This window comes from Lissotriton vulgaris, chromosome 10 (genome assembly GCF_964263255.1).
Source record: "Lissotriton vulgaris chromosome 10, aLisVul1.2, whole genome shotgun sequence".
Classification (NCBI taxonomy): Eukaryota; Metazoa; Chordata; class Amphibia; order Caudata; family Salamandridae; genus Lissotriton; species Lissotriton vulgaris.
Genome location: NC_141698.1, coordinates 297,729,391 through 297,752,323, shown reverse-complemented (window position 1 = coordinate 297,752,323; position 22,933 = coordinate 297,729,391). Strand labels below are relative to the sequence as shown.

The following is a 22,933-nucleotide window of genomic DNA, read 5'->3' as shown; positions in this document are numbered from 1 at the left end:
GATAGAGTGTGTGTGGATGATGTGGCCAAACGTGTTGAAGATAAGCAACTCAAAGCCAAGAGATGGTATGACAATAAATGGAATGTCAGGTCACAAATTTTCAATATAGGAGATTGGGTTAGAGTTCTAAAACCTGGGTTGATCAGAAAAGGTTTTGATAAGTACAGTGAACCCATTCAATTAAAAAAAGTGTTTGATAACAGTGCCATGACACAAGATGGTAGAATATGGAATTTTTGTAGATTAGAAAAGTGTCATCAACCTCATGATGTGGACAGAGAAGTAGAAGGAAGACAAGTACGAAATGTCCCAAATGACTCCATTGCGCATAGAGTCAGGGATGCTAAAAGAGTTATTAAGGTTCCTGCAAGGTTCACTAATGATATGTAACCAACAGTTGTTAAATTTATGTCCCAATTTTGTTGTATGTTATTTATTTAGGCTATTTATCCATCTATCTTTTATCTTGTTCATTTCTTTTATTAAAAAGGAGATGTGTTACATTCTCTTTCATTATATGTGTGTTTCCCTTTAAGGGTTATATCTGTCGCATGCACCTGCATGAGCTCCTGCGTGAGCCATGGCATGAGACATGTTTTTACTTGAAGGTGTTCTACATTCCAGTGGAGTTACTGAGGCTATGTATAGTATTGATTAGTGCAGTTGAACTGTGGACTCAGCACTGCCTGTACCTGTTTTCGTGCTGCTACAATAAATCCTGCTTAAACTGCTTCAGACCTCATTGAATATTCCCTACATGGTGCTACACAGTCATGTTGAGAGTAAACCTTCTGAAACCCTTAGACAATACTCTTCATGTATGTGCTAATATAGATCACTTGAAACAAGATTAATATTTTATCATTTGAAAAAACTGGTACTTTGAAATTGCAGTAAAATGGCATAGTTACATCAAATCATTGCAACATAGTTTTTAACATCTCTGAATGCTTATAAGCTGAAATAGGCTAATAGAATACTGCTTTACCTCTATGAAATGTATATTTCACTACTTTAATCCTGTATAATCTTAAATTGACTATATTCTAGGCCTACGTTTTACTATTCTGTACTGTCTTATACTTGTGAGAAGCTTTCTCAAACTTACATTGTGAAGCAAAACTATTGCTTCCTAGACAGAGTTCTCACTCACTAAGAAGGACATTTTGCAACAAAAATTGATACTTTGGGATCATTTGCTATGAGAAAATATCCTCTTGAACTATCATGTCTGATTTTAAAGGATAATTGATTGGAGGTTCATGTTTACCAGTTGACCTACAAAATACGCAATCAGTACCACCTCTTTCTTTAATATGTTTCTTCCTTTATGTTGCATGACAATCATCTTATATGAACTTACCAATGGACTGAGTGGTATGACACAATGAAGTGACCAAGGAGTTGTCACCCCGGAACTAGAAGAGTATATTATACATTATCTGATGAATGAGGGGGTGTGAAACTGGTCGTTTTGGTTCTGTTAGTCGGACGGATTCAAGAAAGACTGCTTTTGGCTTTCTAGCAACTCTTTCTGTTCATGCTCATCCCTTATGGACTTTGCTCGCTCCCTCCATTTGGACTGATGCCTATGCTGTGTGTGCTATTTATGGACTCCTTTTTCGATGGGACACTGAACATAAGCTGTCATGGTTCATGTCCTCAATGAACTCTCCTAATCCTTTTGTCACCTTATTGGAATCCCAACTAACTAGACTATTCTGTACTCTTTGGCAAATACATGCTTATTAATTAATAATGTGATGCCCTTAAATTGAAATCTTCGATCAACTACATTTTAACTAGATATCTTAGTCTATGGTTTATCAGGTCTTTCCTTTTAAATGTGATTGTGCATTCTGAATTTATTTATTAATGCCACAGGGAGAGATCAGCTCAAAGAAATCTCCGAAAATAATGTACTAATGTTATTGTTTTGTATAGACCTACCAGAATTATTGGTTTACATGATTTTAGTCTGCATAAACTTCTTCAGAAGGTTCGGACTTGCAATATTAATCCTTTACTTGTATACTCTGGTTTTGAGAGTTATATACATGAACTTAATTATTAGCTTGTGAATCGGACATCCAATTCCTGATCCACGCTGGATATCTGGAAATTGGATCCTTATATCCAACCCCTCATTGGCACAAAACAAGATCCATTGGAGGATCAAGTGAGTCACAATAAATAGATAAGATAAAAGAAAAAAAGAGCCCCTTTTCAGCTGGAACACTTCCAAACTAGTTTAAACATATCTTTTGGACTACAGACACCGCATAACTGAGCCCTTCACAGGAGAACAGGCACCTGGGGCTACCGCGGCAGGAGCCGCCTCACCGCATGGCGCCTGCTGGCGCTAAATCTGATCCCGGGCTACCGCAGCGCAGGAGACCGCGTCACTGAGCCCTCCACAGGACCACAGGCACCAGGGGCTAATGCGGCAGGAGCCGCCTCACCGCATCGTGCCCGCTGGCGCTGAAGCTGATCTCGGGCTCCCGCAGCGTGGGAGACCGCGTCACTGAGCCCTCCACAGGCACCAGGGGCTACCGCGGCAGGAGCCGCCTCACCGCATCGCGCCCACCGGCGCTAAAGCTGATCTTGGGCTACCGCAGCCCGGGAGACCGCGTGACTGAGCCCTCCACAGGATCACAAGCACCAGGGGCCACCGCAGCAGAAGCCGCCTCACCGCATCGCGCCCGCTGGTGCTAAAGCTGATTTTGGGCTCCCGCAGCATGGAGACCGCACCACTGAGCCCTCCACAGGACCACAGGCACCAGGGGTACCGCGTCAGGAGCCGCCTCACCGCATCACTCCCGCCGGCACTAAAGCTGATCTCGGGCTCCCGCAGCGCGGGAGCGTGGGGGGCACCCAGCGAAGCCCGGTCCAAGGGCGGGCCCGTCTGAGCACGTCAGTGACCGAAAGAGGCCGGGCTGGGCCACCCAAAGCGCTATGCATTGTAATGGTATGCGTTGTAATGGTCGCGTTGTAACCGTAGGTAGTTGTAATAGTATGCGTTGTAACATGGTACATCCCTCTTATACCATACATCTATAATGCGTAAGTGGAAATATCTATGTACCCAAAAACAGGGGGCGCTAAAAGCAAAAGTGCCTAGAAAATCGGCAACTATTAGTTCATATCTAACCTCGGCGGTGGGTGTATTAAATAAAGAAATTGCTAATGCAGAAAAGGAACTGGGTTTGGGCATGAGCCAAGAGTCAGATGCAGGGACTGCTACATCTGATCCTGTGGTAAAATATCCTGTCCCCTTGAAACCTATTGTACTGTTAACAACTTCGCTAAGTGCCCAAGGTTCCATTGCTGATGCCACTGAGACAAGGGGTATGGCGAACGTTACTAAAAATTCTTCACCTACCCATGAACCGGAACAAAAAAGGCAGCCCCAGGGACATATTGTGATTGTGAAAAAGAGACCTATCAGAAAAACGGGATAAAGGCCTAAAAAAAAATTATTATACCCAAGGGGCTGCTGCGAGCTGAACTATAGACGTGACAGTCTGGAATATGGAGATTTTTACTTCTCGTTTGGAATCTGTTTTGACTAGACATCATTGATACAATGAACATTTGTGTAGCTGGTATTTTGGAAAAATGTGAGTGTATTAACTCTTTTTAACAGTCCCAAGCCCTCTGCATGTCCCTCCTAATCCAAGTGAACCTTCTAAATCTCAACTAGACACTAGGTTACGTTCTGGAGAGGTCAACAGGGGTGGTCTTTTAATTCCCCCATCACAAGTGAGAACTGACTCAGGTCTCATGGAGAGAGTTAGGGGGGTCATCGGGGCTTCATTGGGAGTGGGGGGAACTCCAGCAGTAGTGATAGGACCCCTGCGGCTTTAATGGACTATGCCCATACCCTGGCTAGCAGCGAGTTCCCCGCTCCACATGAGAGGTGCGTAAAAACTAAACAACTTAGTATCAACTTCCCCCCAGAAACAACCCCACTGGTTGCGGTTCTTGTTAGGGTTCCACCACTGACTGCCAAAGAGGAAGAATCCACCGCAGCCCTGTTATTGAAAGCTAAAAAATGGTGTGATTATTACTGCTCCGGAAATACTGAGATTTCCTCTAGTATTATAATGGCTAGGAGGGTGGGGTGAATAAGTAACTCCCCGAAACAAGTTGAAGGGGATTGCGTTATTGTTAATTTTAACAAACGAGGTACTGCTGCCAGACTGTTCTGGGACACCTCAGACCTGGAGAAGGGGAAGGGTGGCATTAGGGCATTGCCACTGGGATTCTTCTATCCCCCATTCAGACGCCCAAATGTAGTTGTTAAGACCCATCCAGAGGTGGTTTCGAGGAGGCCACATCAGGCTCCTCAAAGCCTTGCAGAATATAATGACCATGGAATTCAATTTGAAATTTCTAGTGATAGAGTTACACTATCTCAACAAACTCTTCACACATAGACAGGTCATATAGGGGTGGGTTTAGCTCTATCTAACAGGTTCTCCCTAGTGTCCCAATTAGATGAGAATGACTGACTAGAGACTTCTCACGATTGTCCTTTGGAATCTAGTCATAACCCTCAAATTACTGATACTGATGTTGGCCCTAGCTGTAATATCATTAGTTGGAATATCACAGGGCTTAGATCAAAAAGGGAGGATTCAAGTTGGCTAAAGTTTGTAAAAAAACACAATATTATTGCTCTCCAGAAGACATGGGAAAGGGAGAGCAATTTGTGGGTAGGTGGATTTAAATCATATTGTTCGCCCGCTCGACCTTCACCGGCAGGAAGAGCCAAGGGAGGCTTAATGCTCCTCTTCTCCCTAAAGATAAAAGGGTATGTTAAGCTGTTGGGGGCAACCTCTCATAATTGTTTGATAGCAGAATTAACCCCTTTACTGCGGGGCAGATTCCCCTGCTGTGCTGGGGGCGTGCATAGCGCCCTGGTGCTCATGACGAGCTCAGCTCGTCATGAGCCACAGTTCTCGTGTGCTCATGACGAGCTGAGCTCGTCATGACCATGCCCGTTCCTTAGTATGCCAAGCACAGCAGGGGAATTAGCCCCGCGTGTGAGCGTTCTAACGGTCATGGCGAGCTCAGCTAGTCATGAGCATGGGAGGGATTAAATACTCCTAATCACCCTAAAATATTGTTAATTAACTTTTATAATTCTGAGGAATGTGATTCTAGAAATGAACATCTTTATTATTTGAAATGTTTTTAGAAGAATATAGCTTACAGCAATCCACTTTTTTCTACACCATTCTTATGGACGATTTTAATGTTCATTTGTGTGATTTGAATTGATGAATTGATGATGCCTTTGGTCCAGATTATTCGTTGCTACCCCATTTTGAGCATACATCTAAGGGGGAGGCTCTGAAGGATCTCCTGTTAGGAGCTGATCCCTATGAACCAGGTTTCCAAGACCCAAGTGAGAGGGTAGCAACATTTAAGGCCAGGGGTAGGGAGACCATTATTGACTATATATTTTTGTCCCCCTTAATGTTAGGGAATGTAGTATTCTATAATGCGAGGTTGTCTCCCTTTAGCGATCACAACCCTGTTATCCTGGCTTTAGATAAAGATATGGACCTTTTGTGCTCCCCGGGTAAGGATAGGGTTGCCAACCCTGTGGTAACCAGAGACCAAGGGAGGAGGCTAAAATGGTTTAAGTTAGTCCCTGACTCCTTTGCTAATTTATGTATGAAGGCTAGAAACGATATTGCAAAGTGTGTGGACTACTCTACTCCAAAGGATAAGGTCATTAGAGCTTTTGAATTTATCTGTGGTCAGGTTGCAACTGACTTGACCATTATAAGTAAGCCCAGGTCTAACCCAGGGGAAAGGTGGTTTGATGCTAAATGTTCCAGGGCTCATCAAAATTTAATAGAAGCCCTGGAAAATAAACCTAGAGACAGGGAGCAGTTAGTTAGTCTCAGAAAAGAATATAAACTTGCAGTATACACCCACAAAATGAGATTAAATCAGAGGCTTGGAATGCCTTAATGGCCGTAGAAATACTGAAGGATAGCTCAAAGTTTTGGGCTATTGTCAATAGCCCTTTTTTCTCAGGGCACGAGAATGGTAGCCTGGAAACTAACATCTCAGAGGAACAGTGGCTATCACATTTCGAGGGCATTTATGGGTCAAACGAGCCTTATGAGTCTTTTACAGCTTTAGATACTGGTAATGACTTACCTCTGTTGGCTTCTAAAGAGGAGGGCATTGAGTGGGCAATAATAGACACATCTAGTAATAAGGCACCAGGCCCTGATGGTGTCCCTGCCGATCTTTATAAGGGTGAGCATAAATTTTGGGCTAAAATTTTAGCAAATGTTTTTAACGCCACAGTTGTCCAGGGGTTCCCTGTTCATGGTCCCAGTCCACTATTATATATATCAGGGAGGGGATCCAAGGTGTTACAGTCCCATTTCATTGATGGACTCTGCCGTCAAAATTTTAGGTAAGGTGATTCTGGCCAAAGTCACTGATTGGGTAAATGATAATGGGGTTTTATCCAATGTTCAGTATGGTTTTAGACCAGGCAGAAGCACCATGGACCAGTGCCTTAATTTATATTTACTGACAGGCAAATATACTGTAGCGAATAAAGGTTCCATGTGTATGGGCTTTATGGATCTGTCGAAAGCCTTTGACCTCGTGAACAGATCAAAGCTCTGGTCCATTTAACTTGACATAGGGATTGATCCTCGTCTGGTTTACTTTTTAGCTGACTTACATCGGGACCTTTTGGCAGCTGTTAGGGTTACTCATGACGGCAAATGCGCATGACACTTTAAGTCTGGTAGAGGCATTCGCCAAGGTTGTATATTGGCCGCTTTACTTTTTACGCTATATATTAATGCCCTAGACAAAACTCTGGATAATGCCAGCCTGGACATCCCGCGTGTAGGAAATAGGACCATTTCGAACCTCCTATACGCGGTCGATGCCGTGTTATTATTTTGAACTCCCATAGGCCTTCAGAGACTCCTGGATGCATTTGGGATCTTTATAAATTCCCTGGATCTGGTGGTAAATATCTCTAAATCACATGTCCTGATTATGGGTCAACGAAAGAATAAAGTTAAAACCTTTTTTAGGTTTCGGCTACCGTCCCACTGCGTAAGCAGTGGGTGGGCGGAGCCGAAATCTTTTGTTAGTAGTATGGGGGCCTGAACACGCCCCTCTTCTCGATTGGCTGGCCTCATAAATGCTGGCCAGCCATTGGAGGAGAGGAGCGTCACTGAGTTCAGGGCCCGCCTTGACGCGATTCGGGGGCGTTTCCGTGTCTTTTTTTAAGTCACGCCCCCTCCTCTTCCCATTGGCTGGAATTTTACCTTCCAGCCAATGGGAAGGGGAGAGCACGCCCCCGAATCCCTACAGGACGCTGTGCTTTCTGAGCAGCGTCTACCGAGGCCATGCCATGAGGTTCGTCTCTTGGACCCGCCTTGCTGCTCTTACTACCTACGTAGTGTGGAGTGAAAAGAACATTGAAGAGGTAAGCGGGCAGTAGAGAAGAGCATCAGTGGCGTGCCAGCATGACCTCTACCAACAACTACCAGTGGCTGGAAAACACCGACAAACCTAGCTCCCGGTGAGACCCAGGAGAAGGACTCTCGTAGGAGGGAAAGCGCTAAAGGAAAGAGACTTGGACACTCGCTGCCCGACGACCCCGCCCCATCTGTGCTTAGACTTTGTGGATGGGAGGTCCCTGGGGAGATGAGTTGGCTACTTTACTAAATTCCTAATGCGCCATGCTCGGAACCTTAAATATCGCTTATGCGCGCTCCGTGCATGCTTCCTGTATGTGGACCCTGCTACCACCTAATGTAGAATTAGAACTGTCGATCTCCCGGGCAGCTTCTCTCACTTACAATTTCGGAGACAGTGCATTCTGTTTGTTCTGCCCTAAAGGAAGCTGCCCCCCCCCCGTTATATTTGTGTTCGGTCTGCCGTACCTGGGTGCTTCATGTCTCGAGATTCGCTGAAAAATACGCATTTAAATTGTCTGGCCAAATTGCCCCTTGTGCCCCCCGAAACATCCTGGTGGCGCTTTGTGTCAAGGCTCATGCCTGACAGCGCTCCGCATGGGGGCTCGCCAGTTTGCGCCTCCATCTTTTTCCGAGTGGGATTATGTTGTTGTAACCCTTTAAGTGTTGCCTGTTTGTTTTTGAATGTCGCTGACGCATACGGACTGTGGATTGTACGTTAGATTGTTGCAGCCCGAGCTGAATATCACGTGGTACTTTTTTTTTTACTTTAAGTTACTGGCACTGAGTCGGAGCCCCAGGAGTACGAGTTCCAGTTCCCCTTTTGGAACAGCGTTACTCGCGCTTCACTCCCAAAAGGATGGAAGAGCAGCATTTCCCGTTGCTATGACTGCGCTCTCCCTTTTTCCAGCACTCTCCCGACTCTCCTATCAAGCAACCTGTCTGCAAATGTTCCAGGCGTGGCCAAACACACTCATAGAGCCCTAACAAAACACACAGGCCAGAAGCTGGCAGCAGAAACGTGTAGATGTTGTTTAGATAATGTAGGACACTTTCAATCCCATAAGGGAAAGAGCAGGGGAGAGTGTTGTATTGGTCTGCTGTACTTTGGGCAATCTAACCTCACCGACCTAGACCTTTGTCTCCTAGCTAGCCCTACATTCAAGTCAAAAAAAAAAGAAATAGCAAATTGGTATTACATATACCCCTTATGTGATGTGTATACCCCTCTCCGTTAATACACATCAGACGTTCAGTACCGTTTGCTAAGAAACCTACTAGGCTACTCAGCTCGCACTTCTCCCGGGTTTAGAATCTCTTAAAATAGGGCAATTATACATGTCACAAAAAAGATTCTGCTGGGAATCAATTTACGATCCACTGAAGGAAGGAGTGTTTCACAGGCAGTGGATGGAGAATTGAGAATATCTGCTGAGCTATGGACGCCCGTTGATTCATAAAGGTAAAACATGGGTTATACAGCCCCCAAGTGCACGCTCTGTGATCTACCACACACAAGATACAAAATGCCAGCATCACAGGCTCAGGTGCACAATACAAGCAAGCTTCACCGAGTGTACAGGACATCGGGTATTGTGCGAGCACTTTACATAAACCGAATATGTTTGTTCTTTTGTAACTTGAAATAATTTCCGCACGTACTGTTGAAATGTGAAAAACACCTGCTTTTGCGAGGGCTTGTTATATAGCAAGCGCATTCCCAGTCTTACTGGCTTGTATTTCTGGGAAGGTTTCATATATAATTCAGTATGTTACTTTTACGTTTTCACAACTTGTATCTTCTTAAAATGGTAAATAGCGTTTTTCCCTGAGTCTTAGCACATGCCATGTATCCATCCTATTAGTGACTTTTTTTTTAATTCAATGAGCTTCTCCATTAGTGTGCTTATGAAAATCTGTTGCACCCCCATTTAGCCTAATAGATGGGTGCGCTCCGACTATCCATCCTGAAATTTCCACCGTGCTTTGGAGATGCTGCGCCTTTTTGGTAGCTTCCAATATAGGGGCCTCATTTATGAGAAGTGACGCATCGCTGCGTGAAAGCAGCGATGCGTCATTTCTCAGTGCGCCCTCCTTGCGACATGATGGATGCGTCATATTTAATGTATGACGCATCATGTCGCAAGGAGTTACAGATACGTCAGTATTTCTGACGTATCTGTATGGCGCAAAAGTGACGCATTGCTGGAGTGTGTCACAAAAGGGACGCAACTCCAGCAATGCGTCCTTTCACATGGGGCAAGCCCCATGTGAAAGGGTCTGCGTCAGTCTGACGCCTGCTGTGAGGAAGGCGCAAGATTTTGACGCAACGACGTCCTAAAAGTGATGCAGTGAAATCTCATAGATTTCACTGCGTCACTTCTACGACCCTTCCTTGCGTCAATATGCCCCCCTTGCATACAATATACCTGGCGCAGGTTTAATGTGGCGCAGGGGTTTACAAAGTGACGCATCTACCTAGATGCGTCACTTTGTAAATATGGCGCAACAAGGCGCATTTTTTACGCCACTGGTGCGTCACAAAAAGTGACGCACCAGCGGCGTAAAAGTGACGCACGGCCTCATAAATGAGGCCCTGGGTGTCGATTGTCAGCACACGAGAATAACTCTAAATCTGTCATTTATTTTTGTTTCACAACAAAGGTTATTTCTGTATATTGCCATCAGGTTTGCGTGTGCATTGTCATTCTTTCATATAACCTAAAATCTATTTCCACGAAATTAGCAGTTTGCCTTATTAACTAGATTACGGTATGGCTCTTAAATACATTGGCAGCGTTGTGGCTACGTTTATTTTTATATTTTAGTAGGTGAAAGTCTGCCACATTCCCCGCTGTCTTGCCATTGCTTAGTGAATAACATCACATTCTTGCTATCGAACATTTTATTATTTGCATTGGTGCGCCCATGCTTTTGAAATCACCTGCTGGTCTTGTATTTGTTTTATAGTTTTGGATGTCCAACTCGTTACTGATTGAATAGTTTTAGGCCGAGCCTTGGCAGAGCATGCGCTGTCTCTTACATACATGCTGTATTCACTCCGAGGGCTTACTGCCCACCCATTGCCTTTTTATTCGTTACATCGTTTTGTCCTTTAAAACACCTGTTTGCTACTGGTTAATCTTTGCTTTTTGTCCCTCCTTGTTTTCATTTGTTTCCTACCACGGAGCAGTGCCGAACTACTGGTATCTTGCCACTTGAGTGTTTGTGTTATTCCTGGAGTACAATTTTTGTATTTGTTTGCACCCTAAAGGCATAGTTTTAATGTGAGAATGGAGGCCAGGCAACTTTGATTTTATTAGCATGACATTCGTGCTGCTTTTATTTTCAGCACGGCGCCCGCTTCATGGACAACACGTGTTATGTTTCTGCTAATTTTTTTGATCAAGAAGGTAGCGTGTGTGTGATTTTGTCACACAGCTTTCATTTTATTAACACAGCACCTGTGCGGCTTTTATCAGCACAGCGCCGGCTGCACAGACACCGCATGTTATGCTCCAGTTTCCCCCCCAAAAAAATAAATCAAAAGGGTAACGTGTGATTTTGCAGCTGGATCAAATTACGCTGGGTCGCCATAGAAGCAAAATACCCAGCCATCCATTTCCGATTTATATCCATAGCTTCTCATGGGTAGAGTCATCCTGCCATTAAGATTGCAGCCCCCACATGTTTGCAGTGGTGGCAGCTGCCTGTGGTATTCTTTAGCAAACTGGGTGCCGGCCAGCTAACCGTTTCTTGCCTGCATACAGCCCTCCGTGACTCCTATCAAGCTGTTACGAGACACTTGCCAGTCCGACTTCCCTTCACTAAACGTGAAACTAATTTAATTTTCACTAATTCCTCGCAGTGTTTGCAGTTAACTAACTCGTTATAAATTCCCATGTAAAGTGTGTACAGGACATATACACCAACTTCTTGCTAACTGCATGGTTACTTAGAGTGATCCTACAACATGATTTCTAATTGAATGTTAGTTGATGGTTAGCCGAAAATAGCCCAACTGTAGCCCAACCGTGTCTCTCTGAGGAAGGAGGGTCTGGGGCGCTGTTATGGAGGCCCCAATGAGCACTGGTGGCTAGACTGGCATCAGGGGTGTGTGCAGAGTGCCTCCTTCTGCTGAATGTTTTTGGTTTTTTAGGTTTCGCACTGCGAACCGATCGCGAACCGATCGTCGCTGCGAAACACTATTGCAATCGTTTCTGCTTTCAAGGAGTCAAGGGAGACAGCGGACAAGCGATGTGCACGCGCGTGTAAACGGATCAGGATCAGGCCACGCGCGCGCTTCCTGTCTCCCATGGCTCCTTGGAAGCAGAAACACACACACACACACACATACAGACCCCCGCCCTGCCGCCGCCGCGCATACACACACATAGAGAACACCCCACCCCCCCGCCGCGCATACGCACACATGGTGAACCCCCCCCGCAGCCGCGCATACACACACAAAGACAACCCTCCCGCTGCCGCGCTTACACACACATAGAGAACCCCCCAGGCGCGCAGTCATAGCAGCAGACGGATGGACGGGGAGGGCAGCACCGCGCCGAGCCATAGCGGGAGCACCTTGGACCAGTCTCAAACTGCACTCCGCCCCCGGCCGCATAACATGCCTCAGACACCTGTAACGCTGGGTCGGACACCGAGAGGATGGAACTGCGTGATGTAGAGACCGGGTGATATTTCTCCTTTCTTTTATTTTTTTATTTTACATCAAGGAACATTGGTCGAGCGTGTTTTTTAGACCAGTAGGGACCTACTTAATTTTAGGCCTGAGCCCAGGAGTGCGGGTGGCTTGCTTCGACTGACAACAGACATAACGAGGCCCCCACAATCCCTTTACTCCAGACAGCCTTTAAATACAAGTAAGAGAACCCCCCCAACCCCCCCACCGCGCATACACACACGAACCCCCCAACCCCCCCACCGCGCATACACACACGCATGCGCACACACACTCTCACATAGAGAACCCCCCTCCCGCCGTGCATACACAGGCACACATAGAGAACTCCCCCCCCGCATACACGCACGCACACACACACACACACGCACGCACACACACACATACATACATACAGACCCCCTCCCGCTTACACACACACATCCCCTACCTCGGCTCGGCGTGCCTTCTCATCGCAGCTTGCGCAGGGACAGCCAACGTGCACGCGCACGGCGATAGCGTCTCCTGCGCTACAACCGTGGTTTCGCGGCCTTTTTGCATTTCCGTTGCATCGTCTCCCTGGCATTTTACTAGAACTCTGGGACATCGTCGCTCTTCGAGCCTTTAGTGAGGGCGGCATGGTAAGGCACAAATAACCCCGCCGTGAGGGGTCTGGAGTCTCCGTCTCTTTGGATTGTTCGCACAGGGTGTTGGTGAATGGGGAGAGTGCGGCATGCAGGTTGAGAGATGGCGTATGTTGGCCGGGGCAGCTGCAGCGGGATGGGACCGGGGAGGTAAACGACTTTTTCAAGGTTTGTTGGGGGGACGTCATTAATGACTGCGGTCGGAAAGGTGGTGGATGAAGAATTTGCGGCGCTATTGAAAAAGTAATGACGTATTATATAATAATCGCCACCTTGTTTCCTCCTTCCCGTAAAAAATAGCATTCCTGCCTGCATGCGCCATGCTTGGGTCTCAAAAGTGGACTTTTTAGCAAGTGTTGCTGAGGGGTTAATGCTGGTATACCTCCGCATCTCGCCCCAAACGTTACTTTTGTTAAAGTAAAACACTACACCGAGTCACCCATCTCCTTAGCGCTCACACATCAACAAATCAAACCGCCCTCCTCTAACCACAGCGCTTCACATATTTCTAAAAATGCCTGCCCCCAAGCCACAGCATAGCCCGCCTCCTCTGCTATTCCACCCACACTACGAGCTCCACCCTCCGCAAATGCATCGCAAGCCATTCACCACCCCCCGAATATAACTGGCACTGGCAGGCCATCTCTCACACATTATGCCAGCCTCCTTCTGCACAGTGCGCATACTTCAAAAATGCATCTCCCTCAAGCCACAGCCTCTCTTCGCACCTACCGAGCCCTCCCACTTTCCTTCCACGCCACTGTCTTTTCCAGCCTCTTTACCCTCTAACCTTGCCTCCTATAGTGCGAGACCCGCGATACTACTCGCCCACCTCGCATGCACTCGTCGGCCTAACAGCTGTGAGCCCGTGCCTGAGGTGCATCATCAGAGCTGTGTGAATAATAACTGCGTCAGCCCCGTGCCTGAGGTGCATCATCAGAGCTGTGTGAATAATAAGAGCTGTGAGCCCCGTGCGTGTGGTGCATCATCAGAGCTGTGTGAATAATAACAGCTGTGAGCCCCGTGCGTGAGGTGCATCATCAGAGCTGTGTGAATAATAACTGCGTCAGCCCCGTGCGTGAGGTGCATCATCAGAGCTGTGTGAATAATAACAGCGTCAGCCCCGTGCCTGAGGTGCATCATCAGAGCTGTGTGAATAATAACAGCTGTGAGCCCGTGCCTGAGGTGCATCATCAGAGCTGTGTGAATAATAGCTGTCAGCCCGTGCCTGAGGCGCATCATCAGAGCTGTGTGAATAATAACTGAGTCAGCCCCGTGCCTGAGGTGCATCATCAGAGCTGTGTGAATAATAACTGCGTCAGCCCTGTGCCTGAGGTGCATAATCAGAACTGTGTGAATAACTGTGTCAGCCCTGTGCGTGAGGTGCATCATCAGAGCTGTGTGAATAATAACAGCTGTGAGCCCGTGCCTGAGGTGCAACAGCAGAGCTGTGTGAATAATAACTGCGTCAGCCCCGTGCTCATGTGCATCATCGGAGCTGTGTGAATAATAACAGGTGTGAGACCGTGCGTGAGTTGCATCATCAGAGCTGTATGAATAATAACAGCTGTGAGCAACAGCATACTCTTGCACACACTCTCACTGCTCACCAATTCAAAGTTTGCTAAAAAATGTATGCAACGCATTGTCATACACAATGCCAATAACTCAAACTTTAATGCTGCGAAACCTATTGCATTGTAAATGCTTGTTTGTATTGGGGCTGAGGTGACCAGAGTGACTGCTTGTACATATTGGGGGTTTTTATTCGACGACAGATGCTCCTGGGTCCCCCAGCTCAAAGCCAAAAAGAATGAAGTAGTGAGATCGTTGTCAGCGCTACAGCGATTGGGAGCCAGGCCTTGTGAGGCAATTCTCGCAATTTATGGGACGAAATGTTTGGCTATCGCTACATATGGTACTGCTATTTGGGGGTACAAGCAATTGGAAGGGGTCCAGATGGCTGAAAACAATTTTTTCCACTCCCTTTTGTCTGTCCCTCAATCAACCCCAACTTTCGCTATTCATCAGGAATTGGGGATGGGATATGTGACTAATTTGGTGAGATTGGCTCCCTTGGTCTGTTGAGATGAAAACCTGGCTCAACCCAGAACTAATGTTGAACCACCAGGTTTTAAGGGACTGTGTTGTTTTAGATAAAGCCAGTAGTATCCAGTGGCTGTCGTACGTCAAGGGTATGTTCATTAAACTAGGGCGTCCTGATATTTATAATGCCCCAGAAGGGATCAAGAAAACTGATCTTAAATGGGTGAAATCGCAGTTCTTGAATATACTGAGGCTGGAACTGGAGGATCAGGAAATAAAAAAACCTTTGGTCAGGGCTCATTATTTAATAATTTAATCGCCATCAATAGAGCCCATCTAAGAATTGTGACAAAGCCCTTCCATCGTTGGCTTCTGACCAGGTTTCGCTTTAACCTAATTCACTTCTCTTTGGGTAACTTCCCTGGTTGGTATAAACCAGAAGACATAGCCCCGTGTAACTGTGACAGCTTTTAAACTCAGGACACTATGCACTTTATAATGTATCGTGATTTTTACACAGACATTAGGAAGAGGTTTTAATTCCGCTCCTGAGAGGAAAGGGCTTTTTACAGGTAGACCAGCCCTAATGTACCTTCAACTGTTAGATAACACCTGGAATATTTTTTATATAGCCAGTTTTCTTGTGCTGCTGTCCGCCTTAGGAGAAAAAGATTCCTTATGATGATTGTATTATGAATTTCTCTGAATTTTATTGTTCTGTAACTGCTTTTATCTGATATATTCTTTTAGCTTTAATTATTTATATTTCTTGTGTAGAAATCGTATACATTTATATGTCGCCCATTCGTATTGGAAAGAGTACATGGCTGTTTTGTATTGTACTTTTATGATTTTTAATTAATCGAATAAAGTGGTTTGACTGACTGACTACACACACTTTTAAGGATAAACAATATAGGATACAGATGAAATCTTAAATTGTAAGACTTTAAAAGTATGAATTTCAGCGTAGATTCGGAAAATGCTGGGGAGGAAGTGAACTTTTAGAAGGCAAAATGTGTGTATAACTACACTGTGAATGACTGATTAGACTAGACCCGAAAAGAAAGGTCATAATTTGCGAATCCTTGTAACTGCATAAGTGTATGATACAGATTATGATTGAAAAAATGATAGCTTCATTAAAGGCATGGTAATTCAAATGACTTGTCATCTAGGATGTTATACTGAGCCAGCCATAGATCTTCCTTACCCTGGTCCTTAGGCAATCATGTCTTCGAACCAAGGCAACACTCATTGCAACCTGCCAAATATGACTGCTATTTAAAGCTCCAAAAGACTTATTTGTACCCCAATTTTATTACAGGTATTTTTTTGCTGACTCACATCTAGGAAGCCGTACATACGAGCTTGTCTTCTGAAATTAAAGACAATATTGCTGTTGCATGTTTTGACAAATATAGTTTCCTTACCAAACTTCAGAAGCAGATGATCAAAATTAGGCCTGCCATCCTGAGTGACCCAGCGCTTCCTGCTTTCCCAGCTATCCGTGAACTTGGCGGAGAAAACACACGGGCGATTAGGAAGGAGGTAAAGTCTAAAAAACATTGAATAGGTAAAGGTAACGGGATCATCGATGTTATCTATATGGCGTCTGTCGTAACATATGCTGTTGCGAGTCTGGTCCAAATTTTGGTAAAACACGAATGCCTCCTTGTCCATTTTTGGTCCAGTACTAGCCAATAATATTGAACCAAACATTTAAGCAATACATGCTTCCCTGATTTTGCGCAGATTTATATGAAGAACTTCATTAAAGGATTGGTGTCTCAAAAACGTAAACTTGCAGAGTAGCACAAGCGGTAAATAACTGAAACCTGCATTGACAATACAAATAAAAATAGAAACAAACACTCGCTTCTTGGTGTACTAATTGAAAAATGCAAGTCTTAGCTAGTAGTGTATAAAATGTATCAAAGCCGCCAGCGTGTTGAACATGTGAACACTCGCGAATCAAGCTCTACTACTCATCTAAACAAAAATGCAACTTCACATAGCCACGACCACGGAACGTGAGCAATAACGACGTTGACGTTAAAAAGGCTACGAATGTGGAATAAAAAAAACGATCGGTAAGAAGCACAGCTCTGAAGACTGCTGTTTCATTTTCCGAAGACGGAATATAAATAAAGATATTTACAATCCTCAATTAAGATACGAAACATTCTAGAACGGCTCTCGTGTGTGTGTGTGTGTGTGTGGGGGGGGGGGGGGGGGGTGATGAAGTGACCTTTTCCGGGTTGTGGTTTATTTTTGTTCCGGTGTAGTAGCATGTACGGGTTCTTCCGGGTAGTCATTTTCTAACCAATCAGAGAACGCCATGAAGTCCCTCCTATTACTGTTGTTTGCCTGTCATTTACTAGAAACTAGCTTTCCAATTGCCTCTCCCTGTCTTCGTGTATTGAAGTCGGTTTGGACTAACCCCAAGACGTTTATAATCGGACTCATACCACAGGCAATCCGATTTTAAGAGTACCCCGGCGGGAGGTAAGGCCCCTGTAAATAAAACGTCCAACAGAATATCTTTTTTTCTTGAAGCTCAGTTTCCATGTATGAAACACCCAGATCACAATGCAGCAGCAATACACTGCTCCTCACACTTCCTCCCAGCAACAGCTCTCAGGAATTACAAGCTCAAGTAATACCAGTTCCGAAATTTCTGAGAGCGTGCCGTGAGAAAGGTACATACATGTCTCGAGCTTCAAGCAGAAGATATAAACACAACAGACCGTAGTTCTGTCTGTGCCTCCAGTTTGAGTGGCGAGAGAAAAAAATACGGTATGATGACAGGATGGAATGGAGACTGTTTACCAGAGCTTTTATTGGGGGAAAAAAATAGTGCAGGTACTCATTTAAATGTGGCGAGTGGGCGAGGCTAAGGGCGGGGCTAAAGGCAAGACATGCTGATTGACTTCTATACTATGAGAAAATCGTTTCTATAAACAAAGCAGGTTAACTCGTTATACAAAGCGAAAGCCAAACACAGTGATATGTTAACATTTCCTTGCGTTGTAATATTTCTCGTGCTTTTCTCTCACACAAAACACGCACAGGCAAGCAGGTAAACAAACATAAACAGACACTAGGCAAGCAGGTAAACAAACATAAACAGACGCTCACCCTAAAGAATCAGTTGGGATTAAAGCCATTTTAGCCTTGTTATCTCCTATGGCTTTCTTTATTGAGCTGTCCCTGGGCTGCCTCGATTCCTTGCAGCACAGCGAGCTGGTGAACACCTGTATCATGCAAATGAGCCCACCCTGAATAGTTCAGCGGGGGCTCAGCTCAGGACTACAGAAGTGCTTTGGCTGTTAAAGAGACAGGCTACCACCACTAACAGCCAATGTACCTACCCTTTCATGAGTACCGGTACTCTCCTCAGCAGTTTACAAGTGCCCTGCACTCAGTGTGATAAAAATAAGAAGTGCCAGGTACTCAGTACCTGTGAGTACCGGCCCATTTAAAGAACTGCTGTTTACAGTCTTAAGTTATTGTGCGGGTACGTAAGGTTGGCATTGGAGAAGAGCGGTGGGGTCTGGCGCATAGGGATAGAAATATGTGAGTCTATGTTTGACTCGGTCTTGGGGAATAAGAAGGAGGGAGATATTGACAGAGAAGACTTTTTAAAAACTCACCTGGTGCACACCATAAACTCAGTTTGTCTCTCTGGACTTTTTAAAGAAAAATAATCTAAAAATTACAAGACCTAAGATTGTTCACCCTTTGTTCCTGGTGTCTTGTAAGTGCTCTTTTTTATCTCGAATTCGATTTTATTCTCACCTTGGAAAGATATTGGACCCCACTGTTGCTGATTTTATGAAAACTCACACTAACTTTTTTAAGGCTAATTGTCCGAGCGTACAATAAAATATTACTATAACGAATAGATATATGAAAGTTTTACCCCTAAACCTTATTTTTTTGTGTGGGAACATATTTGTGTGCCTCTCGTCTAAAATAAATGTAGCCATGTACGTATTTATCATGTTTAGTCTCCTCTCGACCTCTAGTAATATTACGTTCCAGTGCTTTACCTTTTTAGTAGGATGGAGCATAAGGTTTGGGAACTTTAAATTTGCAATGTGACTTTTAGACACACAAAATGGCTTATATTTGAAGGACATTTGTCATAGCCAATTTTGGTCTTTATCTTTCCAGGTGTTGGCTCAGGTGTACAAATACATCGCCAAGCTTCCCGCTATAATATGTCTCCCTGTATAACTCCAATTAAAGGAAAACTGGCCACCCTGTCCAACAGTAGGTTAATATGCACACACTGGTTTCTTCTAAACAGCAGTGGGACCAGCTGGAGACTTGTCGCTGCCGCACACCTCAAAAGCTTGCATGAACAGCATTCCACAGTTTGACAGCTACCCACAATGCATTGTTACTGACTGCCCGTTTTGCCTCATTCTGCTATGTCAGCGACCCCAGGCATGAGAACCATTATCCCTGACCAGCAGCATCCCTAATTGAAATTCGATGCACACTTGAAATTGCCTTCTGCCTAATATTGTCCTTGCAACTGAGCTCAGTTTATCACAAACTAATACTTTAAAAGTTCTCTTGTATGCTCTTAAATATAAGATCTACCAAAGAATATGAAGAACTTTTGTAGTGATGTAAATAAAGCCTTAATGGGCTTCTAGTCTGAAGAATGACAGAGCTCGTGTGGTATTACATGGGAATTTACAGTGTCTTTCTGAAGGTCATATGATTTTTCTCAATGTATATGTTGGTTGCAAACACATTTCAAGGGATGTCAGTTGTCAGAGAGCAGATACTTGGCATAATTATCTTGATTAAAGATATTTTCTAAAAACATTATTACATATTGTTCCTTAAATATGACATTTCCGCCCACCTGGAATACAGGTCCATAAGCACAATCAAGTGTGTGCCGCATGTTTCCCACAATGTTCTTTCTATGTTTCTTGGTGTGTAGCTTGTGTGCACACCTCTGAGTGGTGCGCGCACTGGAAACATAATTTGAATCACTATGACAATAAGAGTGTAGGTGTTGCTATTTATTTCCTGGTCCACTTTTCACAAGGTCATGACGTGGGCTCGTGAAAACATCTAATAAAATCACAAGTATCTAATTTAAAAAATGTACCAATCAGGCCACTGTGCTACGGAGCACGCATTTAAAGTACTGTGATGGTCCATCATATACCTATCAGTCCACAGGACTTCTTCATTTACTATGCCTAGTACAGGTGATCCAGTAATGTGTGCACCCATCATCATTTACTCATGCGCATCTACCGGGATTTCTATCATGTTGTTCTTCACTAGTTCACAAATAAAGGCCTAAAGTGCAGCATGTGCTGCACCTGTGGAATAAGTTGTCTGTCAGATCAGGTAATAGTAATTGTGGCTGTCAGGAAATTGCTCAAGAGGAAGGCCCAACAGAGGGTCTGAGGAAGAATATAGCTAAAGTACACAGATCCAAGGTGGAATATGCCTAAAGTGAACAGGTTACTTTGTCCATGCCCTACACCTTCCCCTTTCCCTCCAGAAGCAGTTACCTCCGAATGTAAGATCATCTTTTTGTACAATGGCCCCTTCAGTTGCTCCCTCTTCGCGAGTCTCTTTACCCAACCTTTGATGCATGTGTTGGTCCATTCAAGAGCTGTGGAACCATGCCATTACAGTACAGTTAAACTGCACATAAAAATAATAATAATAATAATCTTTAATCGGAAGTAGATTCAGCAATAAAAGAAACAGTTTAAAAAATACTCAGCACATCAAATCCATGTAATGACTGTATAAAACCATGTATACTGGTTTATAAAATATCCAACAAGTAGCTAAAAACATTAAACAGATGCTCGGGCCATAAGCAGAAGTTAATAAACAAAGGTAGCGCATAAATAGTCCACATTAATCAACAGGGATTTGTTACATTTATAGCAGCATAGCATTGTGCAAATACGCAAAGGAATAATAACCATTAATCGCCTCTAGAGCGTCTCAGCCTTAAGGCTGATCTTAAAATATTGCTAACACAGAAAAGCCTATAAACATTAGGTAAAAGCTGTAAAATAATAAGGCGACACGAACATGTCTAAACCTCAAATCTTTTAAAAGTCCTTTGAAAAACGCTTTTCTAGGATGCGAGTAGTATTTTCAGAAGAAAATAAAACTGAGGGTATCCTGTGGAAATCTTGAGTCGCAGCCACAGGCACCTCTGTCATCTGTGTGTGAAACAAAGCCAGAAGTGGAAGCCAATAGGTAGTGAACTTTTTTCAGTCTAAAACGATTGAATAAAAATCTATCATGCGCACTTGTTAAACTGATAAATAAATCTTCTTACCTTGCACAGACTTTACCCAAATATGCGCTCTTACCAGGGGTTTTCTGAGATCCTGTGCCTCGTGGTGAGCAGCCACATGTTTAAATAAGCACTGGAAATGCAATAGGTCTCGGATTTATTTGAGTTTGAGCTAATGGCATTGTAAATGGCAATGTCTATTCGCCATGTGTTATGGAGTGTATGCATGTGGTGTGTAGCGGAATTATGTGGGTTGGATTTGAATTGTAGCAATGGTGTCATGTTGCGTTTTAGATGAATATGTTAAAAAGTAAAGTGTATAGATACAAAGAGAGGAGACATGGGCTATTACTACTTAAAGGTAAGTAGAAGGTCCAGCTACAGCTAGTGCCCACAAGATCAAGGTAAATCAAGGATTGCTGAGCTGTTCCTAGAGAGAGGGGGAAAAAATGTGTGTGCCAGATGATGCAGTGGATGTTATAGAGGTAAAGAAGAATTAACCCTGGGTATCCATTTTGTTGGATTTAATGCCCTCACACACCTTTGCAGGTGTCATGCTTCATCATTTGGGCCTGCTCCTCGTTGGGTCAGCGGTGCAATACCCAACGGGCAACACCTCAAAGAGGGGCTCTTTAGCGGAGATCTTTTTCCAACGGCCGTATAGGTGAAATGCGGGTGTGGGGCCAGTAAAGTATGTAGATGTTGTGAGGTGATTAAAATAAAGCTAGGGGAACCATGGCATGATTTATTCTGGCGGTCCGCTGCTTTAGTTAAAAAGAGAATCTAGAAGATGAGCCTGGAAAGTTATGCTTCCAGAGATCTTCCAAAGTGTGCTAATGTCCGGCCAACATGTTTCTCGCTAATGTTTACTAACAGGCGATTCATCGGGACCAATGGAACTACTTAGCTGGTATCTACGGGGTGACTGTCTACAGGAATGTCTAATGTAAAAAGAATGTACACTAGTGTGATTTAAAACCATAAGGCAGCTGGAAAAACGGGGGGGGGGGATTCGTTGTATCCCTATGTTACCGTTCTTCAGTCTATAGTCTGTGTTAAGCTGTCATTACCTGTTAGGGAAAGAGGAAAAGCAAATCACAGATGGAAAAAACAAACAACGCATCAAATGACTACATATCGCATGCTAGTGTAGTGTATCAGTAGCGTGCCATGACACACTGGTAGTTGTGTACATGCACTCTCCTATGTGGGATAAACAGTGGGAGTGCTCCTATGAATAAAAACAATATTTGGAGGAATAAAACATTAAAATTCCGGATTAGTATGCAATGCAGCGTGCGTTCCTCAGGTGATGGAGGATGTAACTCACCTAGAGAGTGTAATGTTCAGTTTACAACAGTATCCAGCGGGTAAAGCTTCAGGTAAGGTCTTCCACCGCAAGGCTGTGTACAGGGGGGGAAAGACTTCTAGGTTAAGCAATACTAAAGCTCCCTAGCTGTATGTTGGTAATGTGGTAAAAATTGATAAATATGAGGCATATCCAATGTGGGGTTAGGTTTTTGTCACATGATGCCTAAAAGTTCAAATCTTAAGGTGGCCCGAAGGTCTAGACCGCAGTATAGTGGGATGGTGTGGTGCTCATGGTGATGGACCACTAGCAGGGGGGTGCTATTGTGTACGGGTCAAAGGGCTAGGTCAACCGTGTAGATCCTGCATTCCGTGTGTCTTAAAGGCCTGCCCCCTCGCTGCAACGTGAGTCAGTTGGGAGCCTCACTGAAAGCTAGCTGACAAACACCCACTAGGTAGTAAGGTCGCATTTGCA

The 22,933-nt window shown here is 44.4% G+C and overlaps 2 protein-coding genes across 2 annotated transcripts in view; one reads left to right on the top strand and one right to left on the bottom strand.

The window, feature by feature from the left end:
* The window catches only part of JMJD4 (jumonji domain containing 4), a 159,810-nt gene extending 142,992 nt beyond the window's left edge, over window positions 1-16,818 (bottom strand). Inside the window, exon 1 of the mRNA XM_086941071.1 lies at window positions 16,283-16,818. Within this exon, the coding sequence (XP_086797197.1) occupies window positions 16,283-16,571 (289 nt within the window). The 5' untranslated portion in view covers window positions 16,572-16,818. The remainder of the gene's footprint in view (window positions 1-16,282) is intronic.
* A 412-nt stretch (window positions 16,819-17,230) lies between these two features.
* The window catches only part of SNAP47 (synaptosome associated protein 47), a 179,306-nt gene continuing 173,603 nt past the window's right edge, over window positions 17,231-22,933 (top strand). Inside the window, exon 1 of the mRNA XM_086941070.1 lies at window positions 17,231-17,357. The gene's annotated coding sequence lies outside the window, so the exon portion shown is untranslated. The remainder of the gene's footprint in view (window positions 17,358-22,933) is intronic.